A 20,279-nucleotide genomic window follows, 5' to 3' on the forward strand; every position below is an offset into this window, starting at 1 on the left:
CATGGGAAGGAGGCACTGGGGGCACTAAAGACATAGGAAGGGGCACTAAGGACATGGGAAGGAGGCACTGGGGGCACTAAGGACATGGGAAGGAGGCACCGGGGGCACTAAGGACATAGGAAGGAAAGAGGGAGGGAATAGAAAGGGACAATTCTTGGGCCTAAGTGCAGAAAGAAAGAAAGGATGAAGTCTGAAGGAAACACAATCAGAGACTCATGAAATCACCAGACAGCAAAGGTAAGAAAAATGATTTTATTTTCAATTTAGTGATCAAAATATGTCAGTTTTGAGAATTTATATCTGCTGTCTATATTTTGCACTATATTTGTATATTTTTCTATAGTTACTGAGGTGACATTGCATATTTTAAAGTCATCTGCCTTGACATCTTTGAAACCCCCAAATATAAATGATAATTAACATTTTCTCTGCATATAGTGAGCTTTGTAGTTTTTTTAAAATTTTATGGTTACCATTATGAATTAATAAGATATTATGTGTACATGAAAAATGAATGGAAGAAATTGGGGGTGGGATTGGGTGGGGCTAGGGCGAGATTGGGGGTGGGACTGACAATTAATAGATGTCCCCTTTTGATGAAAAAAATAAATGGTCACGTTAAGTATACATGATTATGTATGTTTACTTTGTAAACCGCTTGGGTCTTAGGCGGTGTAAAAATTTTTAAAATAATTAAATAAATGATTCTGAGGCAAAACAATTCATGCAATGGCGGCACTCAGATTCTCCAAGGTCAAGGAAATTGAAGACCAAAAAATCAGCAGGAAAGGTCATGGCCACAGTGTTTTGGGATCAGGAGGGTGTTGTAATGACTTTCTTCCAAGGGGCCAAACAGTTAAAGCAGAATACTACTGTAGTTTGCTATGCCGATTAAAGGAGGCATCGAAAGAAAAAAGAAGAGGGAAACTGTGAAAAAGGAGTTATCTTTTTGCAAGGCTGGCAAACAGTGGATGTTTTGACACATTTGGCGTTTCAGTGCATAGACCATCCACCTTAACTCACCAGATCCTGCTCCACCTGACTATTTTCTGTTTCCAAACATTAAAAAGTTTGAAAGGGCGACAGTTTTTGAGTGATTTGGAGGTGATTGCAGCAGCAGAGCAGTATTTCAGTGACCAGTTAATACAGTATTTTTTTTTGAAAGGGTTACAGAAACTTGAAACATGACACGCTAGGTGTGTTGAACGTAGGGGTGACTATGTGGAATAACTTGCAAGTTTCATGGCTCCACGTCATTCCCTTCTTGGTTGGGCTGAGAACTTTCCAGCATCCCCCCTTGTAAGTCTAGAATGACTGGAGATAGCTTAGCCAATAGCAGAATATCATCCGCATAGTTGTACACATTCAGTCCTTGTTCCTGCCATAATGCTACCATTGGACTTTGCCCAGTTCCAGTGTTGGGCTAGTCCTGGTTTTGAATTTACATCCCGAAGCAGAATGGAACTCGTACTGCCTGACCATGCAACACAGATCTCAATGGGTAAGCCTCATAATACACAAGGATGGGGTGGTCAGAAATCCAGGACTATCCCAGAATGCAGGGTAACTTTGGCAGCTCTGTGATGCTTTCGTATCTTCAAGATCTGTGTGATATCAGTCCAAACAGACAGCTAACCTTTACTGGCAGGCTTTTGTCAAGTAAAAGAGGAAGATCTTTTTCCAAAAGCTGCTCCTGCAATAGGGATTCACTTACCATGTTACTTCAACGATAAAGTACTTTTAGGTGCAATTGAGAATGATTCTATTCCAGCAAGTACCAAGTAGCTTGAAGTTTATGCCCTTTTTTAATTTTTTTTTTTTTTAAACGAATGATGTTTTGCGATTTTTTCATGTACATTTTAATATACATTGTTCTGCACTGGCGAATAAAAAAAACAACACATGAGGAAAAAAACAAAACAGAAAGTTATGTTGAATTTCTTGTGGAGATTGGTTCAGTTTGCCGGGTAAAGTAGTTCGGTTCTCAAGTCCGTCCGCCTGAACGCCAGGAAATAAAGATAAAGAGAATAACTTTCCAACGGACGAGCTACCTTTCACGTCTTTTGACCGATTAAAAATTGCCGCCAACGCGCTGAGAAGGGAACAAGACACGAGCGAGCTCCAACAGCTCAGCTCGCCCCCCCCCCTCGCGACGGCTCTCGGCCAATGAGGGCGCACGTCGCTGCGGAGCGCCGCTGCACGCCGGCTCGCTTCCCTAGCAACGGTTGCCGAGCAACCGGCAGCCCGCCGCGCCCCCTCCCCCCACCTCACCTCAGCAGCGGGAGGCGGCGAGCAGGCTTCAGGGATGGTGAAGCAAACGATTCAGATCTATGCGCGCATAAAGCCCACCAAGAGGCAGACGGGGGTAGGTACAAAGGCTGAAGCGCTGTGGAGAAGATGCCGTGCTTGATCTGACGTTCATCCAGCCCCGTTTCTCTTTTTTAATACTTAGGGGCTTGGGCGTCGTTTCCCCTGCTTATTCCCGCCCCTGGATCCCTGTCAGCTTGGAGATGATGGGCTCCATTACCTTAAACAGTTTGGGGCCTTCTACAGTTCGTGGTTGTAGAGCCACTCTCCACTGAGGGCTTTGGCATCTTGTTTTATTTGACAAAGTACTCTTGAGGAAATTAGAAACTCATGGGATAGGAGATAATGGCCTGTTATGGATTAAGACCTGGTTAAAAGATAGAAAACAGTGGCGTAGCGAGGATGAGCGGGCGCTCGGGGCCCCTTCCCCATACCTTATTAACTTTGGCGCGAACAGCCACCCACTTGCTGCTCGTGACAGCTTCAGCGCTCTATCTGAGGTCACTTCCTAGGCGCGGGTCCTGGAAGTGACATCAGAGAGTGCCGAAGCCGATGCGGGCAGCAAGTTGGTGGCTGCTCGCGCCAAAGTTAAAAAGGTGTGGAGGAAGGGAAGGGGCACGTGCGCGGCAAGGGGAGGAGAGGGAAGAGGGGCGGAGAGGAGGAGGGGTGCCAGCACCCGAGCAAGATGGCGCCCTGGGTGGACTACCCCCTTTACTACGCCACTGTATAGAGAGTAGGTTTAAATATTTTCAATATAGAAGGGTAAATAGTGGAGTTCCTCGGGTCTGTGCTGGGACTGCTGCTTTTATCATATTTATCAGTGATCTAGAAATGGGAATAACTAGTGAGATAATTACATTTGTTGATGACACAAATATTCAAAATTGTCAAATTGCAAGAGGACTTTGTGGACTGGGACACTGAGCAGCCAAGTGACAGATGACATTTAATGTGAGCAACTGCAAAGTGTTGCATGTGAGAAAGAGAAACCCGAACTATAACTTCCGGTTTGTGATGCAGGGTTCCACGTTAGCAGTCATTGCCCAGGAAAAGGATCTAGGTATCGATGATGATACTTTAAAACCCTCTACTCAGTGGGCATCGGTGACTAAGAAAGCAAATAGAATGTTAGCAATTATTAGGAAAAGCATGGAAAACAAAACTGAGAATATTATAATGCCTCTGTATTGCGTCATGGTGCAACTGCACCTCGAAAACTGTGCAGTTCTGGTTACCGCCCCTCAACAACTTAAAGTTACCAGATGTCTGGTTTACCCAGACCAAAAACAAAAGCAAACCAATTACACAAAAAATAACTTACAACTCATGTGAACATATCGACCCCACCAAATTCTGGACACAAACAGACACCATAATCCAAGACTACAACCCCAAAGACTTCATCTCACAATGGAGCCTTCTAAGTACAGCAATCCTAGATGAGCTAGCCCCAGAACAATCCAAAACCAGAGCCATATAAAATCAGACAAATGGTTCGACAATGAACTAACTACTACAACTCAAAAGACAATGCAGACAACTAGAAAGAAAATGTAGAAAAAGTAGCCAAGATTCCACAAAAACAGCATGGAGAACACTACACCAAAAATACAAACAAAAGCTGAAAGAAAAAAGAAAGACATACTACACAAAGCAAATAGGAGATGGATCCCAAGACACAAAAAAGCTATTCCAGTTGCTAAAAGAACTCACAGACACCACACCATATCTGACAAAAAACAACTACCCCTCCTCCCTCAGCCACCGTATTAGCCTCATTCTTCAAAAATAAGATCGCAAACATCAGAGCCACATTTAATGGAACACCTACTCACCTAGAAGAAATCTCAACTTCCCCCTCAGAGAAAGAATCGATAGCAGCAGACAGAACCTGATTCCACTTCTCACCTATACAATGGTCAGACCTCAACAAACTATATAACAAATACAGTCACGCAGCCTGTGATCTTAACCACTGCCCACCATACCTATTGAAAATCTCCAGTATGCTATTCCACACTCTGCTCCTACAATGGATACAAACCCTACTTACAGATGGCCAGTTCCCACAAAACCTCAGCGAAATCATCATAACTCCAATCATAAAAAACCCCAAAGGAGCAACGGACCAACTATCCAACTACAGACCATTAGCCTCAATCCCTCTTTATGTCAAACTAATGGAAGGCCTAGTAGCTAAAGCCCTAAACATATACCTAGAAAACCACAACTTTTAACTTCAGGAAAGGAAACTACGAAGCAATGAGGGAAATGGTAAGGAAGAAACTTAGGAATACTTCCAAAAAATGGCAAACGGTAGAACATGCCTGGTCTTTTTTCAGGGACAGGGTGAGCGAGGCGCAAAATCTGTATATCCCCAGATTCAGAAAAGGGTGCAAAAAGAGGCGAACAAAAGACCCGGCGTGGATAACTAAAATAGTGAAGGAAGTGATAGGCAATAAGAAAAATTCATTCAGGAAATGGAAAAAGGACAAAACTGAGGGGAATTGGAAAGAGCATAGGAAGTATCAAAAAGAATGTCACCATGTGGTTCGAAAAGCCAAAAGAGAGTATGAAGAGAGGCTAGCCAGGGAAGCACGAAAATTCAAACCATTCCTTAGATATGTTAAAGGGAAACAGTCGGCCAGGGAGGAAGTGGGACCGCTAGACGACGGAGACAGGAAAGGAGTGGTGAAAGAAGTGGCAGAAAGACTTAAACACATTCTTTTCATCTGTATTTACAATTGAAGACACAACCAACATACCGGAACCTGAGCAAATCTTCAAAGGAGATCAAGCAGAAAAATTAACATCCATGGAAGTGAACCTTGAAGACGTACGCAGGCAGATAGAAAAATTAAAAACTGACAAATCCTCGGGTCCGGATGGAATTCATCCAAGGGTTCTTGGAAGAAATAGTGGAACTACTGCAGGAAATTTACAATCTATCCCTGAAAACAGGCGTGATCCCGGAGGATTGGAAGATAGCCAACGTTACGCCCATCTTTAAAAAGGGATTAAGAGGTGACCTGGGAAACTACAGACCGGTGAGTCTGACCTCTGTTCCGGAGAAAATGGCAGAAGCACTGATAAAAGAAAACATCGATGAACATCTTGAAAGAAATGAACTTCTGAAAACCAGCCAACACGGTTTCTGCAAGGGGAGATCATGCCTAATGAACCTATTGCACTTCTTCGAAGGAATTAACAAACGGATGGACAGAGGAGACCCCATAGACATCATATATCTAGATTTCCAAAAGGCTTTTGATAAGGTACTCTTGAATGCCTACTTCAGAAACTGAAGTACCATGGGGTAGAAGGAGACATACATAGATGGATCAAGAACTGGTTGGTGGGCAGGAAACAGAGGGTAGGAGTAAAGGCCACTGCTCGGGCTGGAGGAGGGTCACGAGTGGGGTCCCGCAGGGCTCGGTGCTTGGGCCGCTGCTATTTAATATATTCTTAAATGATCTAGAAACAGGAATGAAGTGTGAGATAATAAAATTTACGGACGACACCAAACTTTTTAGTGGAGCTCGGACTAAAGAGGACTGCGAAGAATTGCAAAGGGACTTGAACAAACTAGGGGAATGGGCGACGAGATGGCAGATGAAGTTAAACATTGAGAAATGTAAAGTGTTACATGTGGGAAGCAGAAACCCAAGGTACAACTATACGATGGGAGGGATGTTAGTGAATCACATTGAGGGACACGGGTAAACAAGATGTCCAGTAGAGAACACCTAGCTTGGCCTCCGCGTGTGCAGGTCGCCGGACTAGATGGACCTAGGGTCTGATCCGATGAAGGCATTTCTTATGTTCTTATGGGGTAATGGTGGACATGACAATGAAGCCGATGGCACAGTGTGCAGCGGCCGCTAGGAGAGCGAATAGAATGCTAGGTATAATCAAGAAGGGTATTACCAGAATGAAAGAAGTTATCCTGCCGTTGTATCTAGCGATGGTGCGTCCGCATTTGGAGTACTGCGTCCAATATAATAATAATAATAATAATAATAACTTTATTTTTCTATACCGCCATAGTCAGGTGACTTCTAGGCGGTTCACAATGTAAGAAGGCTGGACATTCAGCGAATAACAAGGTCACAATACAATACAATAAGTCAACATACAATACAAGACAAAACAATACAATACAGTACGATACAATACAATGAGTGTATACAACACAGTATAATATAATACAACGAGTCTAAATATACTACAATACAATAAGTCTAAAGACAACACCATACATAAGTCTAATACAGTATTGTACAATGAGTCTAAATATAATACAATAGAGAAGAGGGGAAAGTTACAGATTGGGGTTCAATGGGTAATGAGTAACTGAGTATTTCTTTAGAACTTCCATTTGAATTGGAGTACTATGGATAGCGAATATCTGAGTACATGAGGGGCATCTTGAGAAAGAAAGAAAGGCGTTTAGAGGGAGGGGAGTCCTAGTGCGGGAGGGGACGATTTTAGTCCGTGAATTTTTCGAATAGGGCGGTTTTGATTGATTTGCGGAATGCACTGTAAGACAGGTTGGGTTCGTTTATGTAGTTTTTCAGCCAGACTTGCTGTCTGTTCGCTTGGAACTTAAAGGTTCTATCCAGGAATGATTTGTATCTGCAGCCCGTAATCTTTGGGTATGCAAATATGTTTTTGTTTCTGGTCGTTCGTGTGGGGTTGTGTAGGATGAAGTGAGTTTGTAGGTATGAAGGTGCTAGTCCCCAGACTTGCTTGAAACAGGTGCAAGCAAATTTGAATAGTATTCGCGCTTCTATTGGAAGCCAGTGCAGCTTTTTATAGTAGGGGCTGATGTGGTCGTTTTTTCTTAGTCCGAAGATTAGTCGAACGGCGGTATTTTGTATTAATCTCAGTTTTTTTATTGTTTTTTGTGGGATGCCCAAGTAGATGATGTTGCAGTAGTCAAGAATGGATAGGATCAGTGCCTGTACCAGCAACCTGAATGATGTTGGGTCAAAGTATTTTTTTATGGTCCTTAGTTTCCATAGCGTGTAAAAACATTTTTTCACTAGTGAGTTTGTGTGGTCGGTCATAGTTAGGTGTGTGTCTAGGGTGATACCAAGTATTTTTATATTATTAGAAATTGGGTATTCGTGATTGTTTATTTTTATCGATGTTCTCGTAATTTTGTCATTAGGACTAGCCAGAAAGACTTTTGTTTTTTCTGCGTTTAATTTTAGTTTGAAATTGGTGGTCCATTTATCGATTTCGGTCATTACGTTTGAGAGATTGTCTACAATTTCTTTTGTGATGTCATTTAAGGGGATTAGGATGGATATGTCGTCTGCGTAAATGTAGTGTATTAAGTTTAGTTTTTGTAGGAGGTGGCCTAAGGAGGCGATATAGATGTTGAAGAGTGTGGGCGATAGGGGGGAACCTTGAGGCACGCCTGATGGGTTTTTCCATGGTTTGGAATAATTTCCATTGCTGATTACTCGGTAGGATCTGTTTGATAGAAATTCTTGGAACCATTTCTTTGCCTTTCCAGAAATTCCCATTATTTCAAGGCAAAGTAGCATGATTTCATGGTCTACCAGGTCGAACGCGCTGCTGAGGTCTAATTGTAGAATTAGTGCGCTTTTGCCTTTGCTAAAGAGATCATAAAGGTGGTTTAGTAGGGAGGCTAAGACAGTTTCTGTGTTGTATCCTTTCCTGAATCCTGATTGGTGTTCACTAAGGATGTTAAATTTGTCCAGGTAGTTTACTAGTTGAAGGTTGACCAATCCTTCTTGTAACTTTGTGAAAAGGGGAATGTTTGCTATGGGTCTGAAATTGGATGTCAGAGCAGAAGAGGTTTTCTGATCTTTGGGGATTGGAGTGATTAGTATGTGTCCCAATTTTTTGTTTAGTGTTCCGCTTGTGAAGGTGGATGTTAGCCATTCAAATAGTTCCTTTTTAAATTCTAGAGGGGCAACTGTCATGATTTTGGTCGCCGTACCTTAGGAAGGATATGGCATTACTCGAGAGGGTTCAGAGGAGAGCGACACGTCTGATCAAAGGTATGGAAAACCTTTCATATGCTGAGAAATTGGAGAAACTGGGACTCTTTTCCCTGGAGAAGAGGAGACTTAGAGGGGATATGATAGAGATTTAACAAGATCATGAAGGGCATAGAGAGAGTAGAGAGGGACAGATTCTTCAAACTTTCAAAAAATAAAAGAACAAGAGGGCATTCAGAAAAGTTGAAAGGGGACAGATTCAAAACAAATGCTAGGAAATTCTTTTTTACCCAACGTGTGGTGGACACCTGGAATGTGCTTCCAGAGGGCGTGATAGGGCAGAGTACGGTACTGGGGTTCAAGAAAGGATTGGACAATTTCCTGCTGGAAAAGGGGATAGAGGGATATAGATAGCGGATTACTGCACAGGTCCTGGACCTGTTGGGCCGCCGCGTGAGCGGACTGCTGGGCATGATGGACCTCAGGTCTGACCCAGCAGAGGCATTGCTTTTGTTTTTACTCCACCCCACACAGACTGTCTTCAGAACCAACTATAGCACTGAGACCCTACTAGGAACACTCATGGACATCGCGAGACAACACCTCTGCACAGGCAAGAAAATGATGATCATACAACTAGACCTCTCTGCAGCCTTTGATCTAGTAGACCACAACATCCTCCTACAAAGTATAGACTCAATAGGAATTACAGGAAAAGTACTAACATGGTTTAAAGGATTCCTACAATCCAGAACTTATAGAGTCAAAACAAACAAAGAAAAATCAGAACCATGGTCCAACCCATGTGGAGTGCCACAAGGATCACCCCTGTCTCCCACACTCTTCAACCTATACATTGCCTCCCTAAGCTCCTACCTAGACAAACTAGGCATTACCTCCTACAGCTACGCAGATGATATCACCATATTCCTCCCCTTCGACCAACTTGAGCCCTCCATGATAAGCACAATACATGGAACACTTGAAACAGTAGCAACATGGATGAAAGAACACAAACTAAAACTTAACCCGGACAAAACAAACTTCATCCTCCTTGAAAACAGCAAAACCCCAACATTGACAAACTAGTAATAAACTCGATCTCATACCCCATTCAACCCATGCTAAAACTCCTCGGAGTGCTGATAGACAGAGATTGTACCATGCAACCACAAATCAACAAAATTATAAAAAACATCATTCGCCACTATGAGAAACCTAAGACAGGTTCGAAAATTTTTTAACACAAAACAATTCCAACTCGTGGTTCAATCACTAATCCTACGCCTAATAGACTACTGCAACATACTATATCTCCCCTGCCTCTCCACTGTTATGTTTGTCGGTTTTTAATATTTTACACAATTTTGGAACTTATGTAAATTGCATTGGATTTGGACTATGCGAGGTAATCAAAGAAACTAAATAAACTTGAAACTTAAACTTGAAACAACTTCAAACAATACAAAACACAGCCCTTAGACTTATCTATTCGTTGAAAAAATACGACCACATCACATAGGCATATCACGACTCACACTGGCTCCCAATACAAGCCAGAGTACACTTCAAATTCCATTGCCTACTATTCAAATCTATAAATGGAAACAGCCCTACCTACTGGAACAATCGACTAACTCATTCCACCTCAAGCAGACACAGGAGAACCCACACAATATTCACACACCCGCCAACCAAAAATGTCAAACGAAGAAAAATGTATGACAACCTACTGGCCACCAGAGCAGCAAAACTAGACCGACAACTCATCAATCTGCTGACTTCGACCACAGACTACAAAACCTTCAAAAAATAAACAAAAACCCTACTCTTCAAAAAATACATAAAACCAATATAACACAACCAATAATGTTCTCAACTACTCCTTAGCAAATTAGAAAATGTTCAAACTATTCCTTATGTACTTCTTAATATCATAACAATTCTTAGTAATCCTTATGTATTTCTTAATATCACAACGATTCTTATGTAATCTGCCTTGAACCGCAAGGTAAAGGCGGAATAGAAATCACTAATGTAATGTAATGTAATGGTCTATTTTTAGAGGACTGTGGTTTCCTGGACTGGAAGAAATTTGGACTCACTCTCTCCAGTCCAGCCCCCACGCTGGAGATGAGTATGGCTCTCTCCTGTCGGACTGTCTCCATGTACCTCCTCTTCTGGCGCTGCAAATTCAAACTTCAGGCAACCAGCAGTGTTAGTGACATGATCCTGCTGTCATTGGCCTGCCCCGGAAGCCTTCACTCTGCAGTGATTCCTGTTCCCACATAGGCAGGACATTGTAAAGCGAAGGCATCTAGGCAGGCCAACAACAGCAGGATCATGTCGCTAACGCTGCCGGCGGCCCAAAGTTTGAAATTGCAGCGCTGGAGGAGGTACATGGGAGACTCGGAACCATGTCTGACTTCAGGGTGGTCCGGGCAGGGGGGAGGGCTGGAGAAAGAGGGGCTGTGCTGGGGGATAGGGTGGGGCAAGATCGAGACTAGTGAGGGGCAGGGGAAAGGCACTGCGGGTGGGGTGGGGGGTGGGGTATTGGCAGGATCATGTGTCTTCTTTTTTTACTTAACAAATATGGTAACCCTACAAAAAAGATATAGCAGAATTAGAAAAGGTAGAGAAGAGTGACGAAAATGATAAAGGGGATGGGACAACTTCCCTATGAGAAAAGTCTAAAGAAGCTAGAGTTGCTCAGATTGGAGAAGAAATAGCTGAAGAGAGATATGATAAAGGTCTATAAAACAGTGAGTGGAGCAGGTAGATGCGAATCGCTTGTTTACTCTTTCCAAAAATACAAAGACAAGGAGACATTCGATGAAGCTACTAAGTAGTAAATTTTAAACAAATCAGAGAAAATATTTCTTCACTTCATTCTATAAATGACGCTTAAAGTTGGGCACATACATTGGTGCAGGTAGCCAACTTAATTAAATAATAGGTCTAATCAATGCTGATAACTGATAATCAATACCTCATAACTGAAATTAATTGGAAGTTATGCACATAATTTGGTAGGCACGATTCTATAAAAGTTATGCACCGGTTGCAGTGTGTAATGCTGAAAAGGGTGCATTGTTAGGGATGGATTATGGGCTTTGTTTTAAGTTATGCACATGTTTATAGAATATGCACTGATGTGTGCACAACTTTTGTGCAGGCATTTAAGCCTGGTTTTAGCTGGCATAAATGGCTGCGCCTAAGTTATGCTTCACATACATTACATTACATTAATGACTTCTATTCCGCCTATACCTTGCAGTTCTAAGCGGATTACATCATAAGATAACTGGACATTTCCAGGATGAGGGATACAATTAAAGACATTGGGCCTAATACATCAAGAAGATAGCTAGACGTTTCCAGGATGAGGAATACAATTAAGAGCGTTAGGTCTGAAACAATTTTGAAGGGAGGATATTAGCAGGGGGAGAGAGGGGAAAAGAAAAAAGGTGCTTAGACCAATTCTATAAAAGGTATGCAAACCTTGTAGAAATGCGCTAAGCATTGTTCTAGCCGGCACCACTCTCAGTGTGTAATTAAACTCTAGAAACTTGCCAGAGAATGTGGTAAAAGCAGGGTTTTTCTTTTAAAAAAAGGTTTAGATAATTTCCTAAAAAGAAAAGTCAATAAACCATTATTAGGATGGACTTGAGAAAATCCACTGTTTATTTCATGGATTAAACCTGCTTTATTTTGTGATCTTGCTAGGTACTTGTGACCTGGATTGACCACTGTTGGAAAAATGATACTGGGTTTGATGGACCTTTGGTCTGTCCCTGTATGGCAATGGTTATGTTCTTATTAGCATATTTCTGTCATACGAGTATCTTTGATGTCCTTAACTTTTTTTTTTTTTTTTTTTTTTTTTTTTTTTTTTTTATAGTTTAAAATTTTATTAAACAAAATGAAAACAGTACACAGGCAGCATGCCAACAGCAAAAGTACATTGCCCATACGAAACAACAGAACCCCCCCACCCCCCCCACCGAGTGATACAATATAAGCCTAAAACAAAGGAAGATGCAAAAGAAAAATAAGAAAAGTTTCAAAGTAGACCTCGCCAGGAGCTATAACGAGACCACTGTCGATGAAACGTTCCACAGGAATCATTATTTAAAGCAGTCAATTTGGACATCAAGTAAATTTGATCAACCTTATGTAACAGTTCAGTCCGAGAAGGCAAAGAGTCCCGCTTCCAATATGTAGCCACTAAAAGTCTGGCTGCCGTAGCAACCAGGGCCACAAAATGATTCTGATCCACATCCAAACTTCCCAAAGGATAGTTAAGTAAAAATGTGTCCATACGCAATATGATGGGTAAGCGTAACACATCAATCAGCAGTCGTTGAACCATCTTCCAAAAAGGTACAATCTTAATACAATCCCACCACACATGCCCAAAGGAGCCCAGACACCCACAATTGCGCCAACAGTGCCCGTTCCCACAGTGATAGAAACGATGCACCTTTTCTGGCGTGAGGTACCACTGAAATAGCATCTTATACCCCTGCTCCACTAAGGGAGATGCCAAGGAGACTCTCAGCAGTGTACCATAAAGACAGTCCCATTGCCGATAATCCAAAACCCTTCCCAGCAAGAGTTCCCAACGATGTTCATATGTGTGGGCCTGTGGTCGAGTGTATAAAAGAGCCCTATAAAGACGGGAAATAAGGCCCACCCCAGATCCCATCCTAAAAACTTGTAAGAAAGCAGAGTCTGCCCCTTCCCACTCCGGGACCACCCTCTTCACCATAAAATCTCGAAGTTGGACATAGGCGAAAAAATCAGTCGAGGGGAGATCATATATAGATTGTAAGGCAGCAAAGGGTACCAGTTGTCCACCCACTACCAGCTGACCTAGGACCCTAAGACCCTCCATTTCCCAACGCCGAAAAATCCCAGTATCTTTAGCAGGCAGAAAATCAGGGGCAAATCTAATGGGAGTAGCATAAAAATAGCGCTGACGTGGGAACCAAGCTCGTCGAACCCGGCTCCACGCATGCAGAGTACATTCCATCCCATAAGATGTCTCAGTTTGCAGATCCCGAAGGATATCAAAAGACAGCCAGGGCACTGCTGCCAAAGGGTAAGTAGGTTGTAAGGCCTGTTCAAGTGAGACCCAGCGCTGGGAGGGATATGCCCAATGAAACAGTCCCTGCAGTTGGGATGCATAATAATATGTAGAAAAATCAGGAACACCCATTCCCCCATGTAATCTGTCCCAGTACATACGTTCCCTCCGCACCCTAGGGGGTTTACGTGTCCAGATATAAGCAAAGGCCCGCCTTTGTAGCCTAAGCAAGAACCGTTTAGGAATTGAGAGAGGTAGGCAGGAGAACAGATACAAAAAACGAGGCAATACATTCATACGCAACGCACTAATCCTACCCATCCAAGACAATCTCAATCCCTCCCATCGGTCCAGATCAGCAAATACAGTTCTTAGCAACGGGGGGTAATTCAATTCAAAAAGGTCAGAAAGTCTTCGAGATATACGCACACCAAGGTATTTAATGGATTTAGCCGCCCATCGAAACGAGAACCTAGCACGTAGGTCCGTCACCAACAAGTCCGGAAGGGAAACGTTAAGCAATTCAGATTTTTCGATGTTGATTTTAAAGCCAGCCACCGCCCCAAATGTAGCCATAACACGAAGCGCCTCTGTCAGAGAGCGAAGTGGGTGGGTCAAGGTAAACAAAATATCATCGGCATACAATAAAATCTTATGCTCTTCACCACCCACCACAATTCCCTGAATGGCAGCATTCGCACGTATAGAGGCTGCTAAAGGTTCCATGACCAGCGCGAAAATCAGTGGTGACAAAGGGCACCCTTGCCTAGTCCCTCTACGGATCATAAAATTAGCAGTATATCTTCCATTAACTCTTAAACAAGCCTCCGGGGCAGCATATAATAAAGTCACCCAGTGTAGAAAAGCACCCGAAATGCCCATTTTCTTCAAGGCCGCTAACATAAACGGCCAATAAACCCTATCAAAGGCTTTTTCAGCGTCAACTGATAACAGGACTGCCGGAACAGAATTTTGATGGGCCACTCCAATAAGATCTAACACTCTTCGGATGTTGTCACCAGGTTGCCTCCCTGAAATAAAGCCACATTGATCTCCATGCACTAGGTAAGGCAGAAAACGTTGCAACCGGACTGCCAAAATACGGGTAAACAGCTTATAATCCACTCCTAACAATGAAATAGGGCGGTAAGACCCACAAAGGAGGGGATCTTTCCCAGGTTTAGGAAGAAGGGAAACCGCTGCTTGACGAAACGAATACGGCAGACAATCCCCCTCCAAAAAAGAATTAAACAATCTAGTCAGAGGATTGACTATATGGGCCTCCATTTTCTTATAAAACAGGGGGGAAAAGCCATCAACACCCGGTGCCTTGGAAGCAGCCAGATGACGTATAGCCGCTACCACCTCAGCGGGTTGAATAGGGGAAGAAAGCCACTCCGCATCCACTTCCGCCAAACAAGGCAAGGTGACGGTAGATAGAAAAGCATCAATCTCCCCCTCCGTGGATTCAGTTTCCGGAGTGTACAGAGTCTGATAGAAGGATAAAAAAGCCTGATGGATGTCCCCATCATCTACACAAAGCTGACCCGAAGCATTACGAATCCGAGTTATGGAGTGTTGTGCTTGGATTTGCTTAATCTGTGCCGCTAACAAGCGGCCTGCCCTACCACCCCATTCAAAAAACCGCTGTTTCCGCCTCTGCAGGGCCCAAGCCATGCCCTCTAAATCAAGTTCTTGTAAATCTCTCCGGCACTCCGTCAACGCAACCCTCCCAGCCACCGACGGGGCTCTCTTGTGAGCATTCTCTAGGCGTCGAAGGCGAGACACCAGTTCTAATCTGCGTGCCACTCGACATTGATTTCTGTACGACCCTCTCGAAATACAACAACCCCTAAGGGTAGCCTTAAAACTTTCCCAAAGAATTGCAACATTAATGTCAGCTATGTCGTTGAATACAAAAAACTCCTCGACATCAGTCTCTAAAAGAGTCAAGGTATTGGGATCTTTTAACAAAGAGTCATTCATACGCCACAAGCGACGGCCGCCTCTAACCTGTCCAACCTGTAGCTCCAGAGTCAAAGGAGCATGATCCGACCACACCCGGGGCTCAATACTGGAGGCTAGGGCTCGAGGCAAAGCAATACGAGGTAGCATCCACATATCAATTCTAGTATATGAATTATGTTTTGATGAATAAAATGTGTAATCTCGCGTGTCTGGATGTAAATAACGCCACACATCTATCAAATCATGCCTACGCAGGAAGCGCAGCAATGCTCTTCTGTCGCTTCTAGCGTAGCGGATGGAAGAATTTGAATTATCCTCCTGAGGATAGCAAGTAAGGTTAAAATCCCCACCCACAAGGAGTGTACCTTCTACATGATCTAACAGCATACGCTCTAACAACGTAAAGAAGGCCCCCTGACCAGCGTTTGGGGCATAGACATTCAGCAAGCTATACAAATTCCCATCCAGCTCAGCCTTGACCAATATGTAGCGGCCCTCAACATCCCGCACCACCTCTCTCAATACCACCTGGACACGTTTATGTATTAAGATGCCCACCCCCTGGGTCTTTTTCCGGACCTTATTAGAAGAAAGGAAAACGTGTGGATAGTTGTGGTGTGTAAGCAATTTCTCATAGTGAGATTGAAAATGGGTCTCCTGAATAAATCCAACCGCACTATTCAGGCGGCTCAGTTCCTTAAATAACAAGCGTCGTTTTTGTGGAGAATTCAGACCATGTACATTATAAGATAGCAAAGTGAGTTTATCCATTTGTACCAGAAAAGAAAAAGCACATCATTACCAAATCAACCAATAGTTCCAAAGCAGCCAAATCATCCAACCCCTGCAATCGCAACCTGAAAAAAAACATTATACAAACACACTTCCATACAATCATACAAGAAAGCACTCGGTTACTACTTTTCCCAGCACCAACACCCCCCCCTCCCCCCAACCCCCCAACAATACCCCACATGGTCCAGCCACCAAAGCACCTGGTAACCACGGTACAGGAAGTGTAGAGAGACAGTTCACAAAGGGACCCCCAGAACAAGCCCTATAAACAGTCTTCGCGACAGATGCCGCTCAGCAAAGAGAAGAGAAAACAGCCACAGCACAAAATTTCTTAATCACATTGCACAAATACAAATGTTCAAGTGGGTGAGGGTGCGGCCGCCTCCAAAGGGCGACGAGCTGTAGCCGATCTAGCCACTCTCTGCCATCCCAGCCCTCTTCCTGATGTGGGCACAGGTGACCTCTGCGGAAGCGGAGCCATTTCTGAAGCTGCCATCAAACCTGCTTCCACCAGTCGAGCCTGAACATCCACCACAGTTATTGCAGTGTAGGTCTTGCCCGCATGTGTAAAAGCCAGTCCAATGGGATAAATCCATCTATATCGAACACTGTGCTCCTGCAGTATACGGGTGCAATCTCTATACGTGCGACGGCGGGCCAGGGTTGCTGGAGCTATATCAGGATAGATATCAATGTCCGCTTCTTCCCATTTAACGGTTCCTCCCGAGCGCCTCACCGCCCTAAGCACATGCTCCTTATCCATATAGCGATGGAAACAGGCCACAACATCACGAGGGCGGTTCACATCTCGAGGGCCAGGGATGCGATGAGCCCTATCAAGCAATGGCTTTCCCACTTCCACAGGTAAGCCAGCAGTCTCTAGTGCCTGAATACAGATATGATCAATCACCTCCATACAGCGAGAATCGGAGACAGTGTCCGGCACACCCCGAAAGCGAAGGTTGCATCTCCTGGAGCGATTCTCCAAGTCCTCCATTTTTAGGGTGCTCACTTCAGCTCTCTCCTCCAGCGTTGCAATCTTGCCCTTCAGCTGGGCCAATTCAGAGCTGTGAGCCTCCACAGTAACCTCAGTTTCTCCCACTCTACTTCCGATCTCACCCACCTCACGTTTCAGTTCAGCCACAACTGTGTGTATATCAGCCCGAACCGCTGCAATTTCCGTTTTTAGGTCTTGAAACCAGCCGCGCATCTCCTGATGAAATGTCGGCAACTCTGCCTCCGACAGCGAGACCTCCACAGCTGCCGTCGGGTCGGGCGCCATTTTGGAGCTAGCTTTAGTCGGCCCATGCGGGAGCGGCGAGGAAAATGTCTTGATGTCCGTTTGTTTCTTTCGAGTTGCCATCAGAGTGCAGCAGACAGCTTTACAAGTGTGCTGAAGGAAAGAAGAGGTGCAGGCACGCAAAATCGCGCGAAGGCAGCGAAAAACAGCACCGGGGTCCGCGGAGCTATCGCTCTAGGCTGCCATGAGCCACGACGACGTCACTTCCTCTCTCTTAACTTTTTTTTTAATGGCCATATGTTATTGTTGCCAAACTCAAGAAAATTATTTCAATGAATAATAAAAAAAAATCTTACTTCTTTTACTAAGATATTATCTAATGTCATAGAACCAATGGCAGCTGATTTTGCTAGAGAGTCTGTCTTTTACTAAGTACATCAGACAGATGGGTAAGCACCCCTGATAAATTTGGAGTCTGAAACAGAGCCTTATGGGCAGAACTTATGGATGCACTAGATTATAAAGAGTATCTTAAAGACTGCATAAAGGTTCCTCCTCACAAATGCATGAAGGAAGCTTTGTTTAAAAACTGGGAATCTCCACTTCATGACCCAGCAGCTCCATGAAAGTTGGACACATAATGGATTCAGTCTTGTCATGGCTTTGACAGAACACAATTACAACACCAATCTCTGGTTGTGGAGTCCACCTTGAACAAGGCTCATAGTTCTAGGACTTATGCCAGCACTCCACCAGGAAGAGAAGGCAGAACTCTGGATAAATCCTGACATTCTATGTAAAGTCTCTCATACAAAAAATGTCTCTTTATGACCAGTATATTCCATTGGAGCATCTCTCTGGAGCATCACTCTTCTTTTCAACATCTTATGCATGATCTCCTGGAAATTAGGAAATACATGGTTTGATCTACATTTGATATTTTTGATACTTCTGTGGTTCCCATAGCCCTGCGAAGACAAGCCTGGCTAAGAATCTTGGATTTTGATGCTAACATTCAAGACTGTCTCTCCAACGTGTTTAGGGTATGATTTATTTGGAGACTCTATAGAGGAAGCCACACAGAAAATCAAAAGGTATACTGACTGCATGACTACCTTGTCCTTGAAATCTCACCAGTCGTAGCAACCACAGAGATATTCCAACACCTCTAGGAGATCTGCTTATTATCTAAGGCAAAGATATCACCAGCCTTCTGCACCTGCTCAGTCAATAACTCAAAGGTGCCTTATGCAACAGAGGCAACAGAAGACCTCTGCGGCACCTCAATCTAATTAACATTTGTCCTTTTGACTTGCTTCTAGAGAGCATAATTGGTATTTCTCAACCTTTGCCCTAGACTCTATCCAGAGGAAGTCAGTTCATCCATAACCATCAGCGCTGGTCCTTAATAACATCAGATCGTTGGGTCCTTTAAGTTATCATTCAGGCTATATCCTTCATTTACAGAAGAAACCATCTTTCAAAAGAGTCTATTTTCAACTCCCAGCAGAGAAGACCCTCCTTCATCAGGAGCTCTCAACTCTCCTCCAGCTCAATGCCTTAGTACAAGTTCTCTTGCAAGAGAGGGGCCAAGGATTCTACTCACAATTACTTGGTGAAAAAGAAGTTTCACATGGTCTCACTGAGAACCTTGTTACCACTCTTAGAGAAGAATGACTGGATCTGCTCTGTAGACCTCAAAGAGGTATACACATATTTCCATCCTACCTGCTCACAGGAAATACATTCACTTTCGAGTGGAAACATGCTATTTTCAGTACAAGATTCTTCCATTTGGTCTAGCATCAGCACCGAGTTTTCATGAAGTGCTTAGAATTAGTAGCTGCACTCCTCAACTCATACAGTTTTCACATGCTACCTTACATAGACGATTGGTTGGTCATAAGAACATAACATAAGAACATAAGAATTGCCACTGCTGGGTCAGACCAGTGGTCCATCATGCTCAGCAGTCCGCTCACGCGGCGGTCCCCAGGTCAAAGACCAGTGTTCTAAATGAGTCAAGCATACGTTTCAGTTTAGGAGGAATTTGTCCAACTTTGTCTTGAATCCCTGGATGGTGTTTTCCCATAACATAACATTGTGCTTATTGACCGCTTAACCAGAAGTTCAACGCGGTTTGCAAAAAGTTATAAAAGTAAACATGTTACATGAAATAAGATGATTCGTTAACCAGTCAAATATTTAGCAAAAAAAACCCCAGACTCCGGAAGAACGTTCCAATTTTCTACCACTCTCTGGGTGAAGAAGAACTTCCTTACGTTTGTACGGAATCTATCCTCTTTTAACTTTAGAGAGTGCCCTCTCGTTCTCTCTACCTTGGAGAGGGTGAACAACCTGTCTTTATCTACTAAGTCTATTCATTATCTTGAATGTTTCGATCATGTCCCCTCTCAGTCTCCTCTTTTCAAGGGAGAAGAGGCCCAGTTTCTCCAATCTCTCACTGTACAGCAACTTCTCCAGCCCCTTAACCATTTTAGTCGCTCTTCTCTGGACCCTTTCGAGTAGTACCTTGTCCTTCTTCATGTATTGCGACCAGTGCTGGATGCAGTACTCCAGGTGAGGACGCACCATGGCCCAGTACAGCGGCATGATAACCTTCTCCGATCTGTTCGTAATCCCCTTCTTAATCATTCCTAGCATTCTGTTCGCCCTTTTTACCGCCGCCGGCGCACATTGCGCAAACGGCTTCATCAACTTGTCGATCATAACTCCCAAGTCTCTTTCCTGGGAGGTCTCTCCAACCGCCCCGGACATCCTGTATTCATGCATGAGATTTTTGTTACCAACATGTATCACTACACTTATCCATATATGGCAGCCAGTGCAGTACTCAACTGGCTCTGCAATCCATGACTGCTAGAGTTCGCTTACTAGAACTCTT

The 20,279-nt window shown here is 43.7% G+C and overlaps 1 protein-coding gene across 1 annotated transcript in view; it reads left to right on the forward strand.

Moving 5' to 3' along the window:
* The first annotated feature begins 2,252 nt into the window (after nucleotides 1–2,252).
* Nucleotides 2,253–20,279, forward strand: part of KIF6 (kinesin family member 6) — a 511,469-nt gene continuing 493,442 nt past the window's right edge. The window contains exon 1 of the mRNA XM_033938641.1: nucleotides 2,253–2,365. Coding sequence (XP_033794532.1) covers nucleotides 2,306–2,365 — 60 coding nt within the window. The 5' untranslated portion in view covers nucleotides 2,253–2,305. The remainder of the gene's footprint in view (nucleotides 2,366–20,279) is intronic.

The sequence above is a fragment of the Geotrypetes seraphini genome, chromosome 3, assembly GCF_902459505.1.
Source record: "Geotrypetes seraphini chromosome 3, aGeoSer1.1, whole genome shotgun sequence".
Lineage (NCBI taxonomy): Eukaryota > Metazoa > Chordata > Amphibia > Gymnophiona > Dermophiidae > Geotrypetes > Geotrypetes seraphini.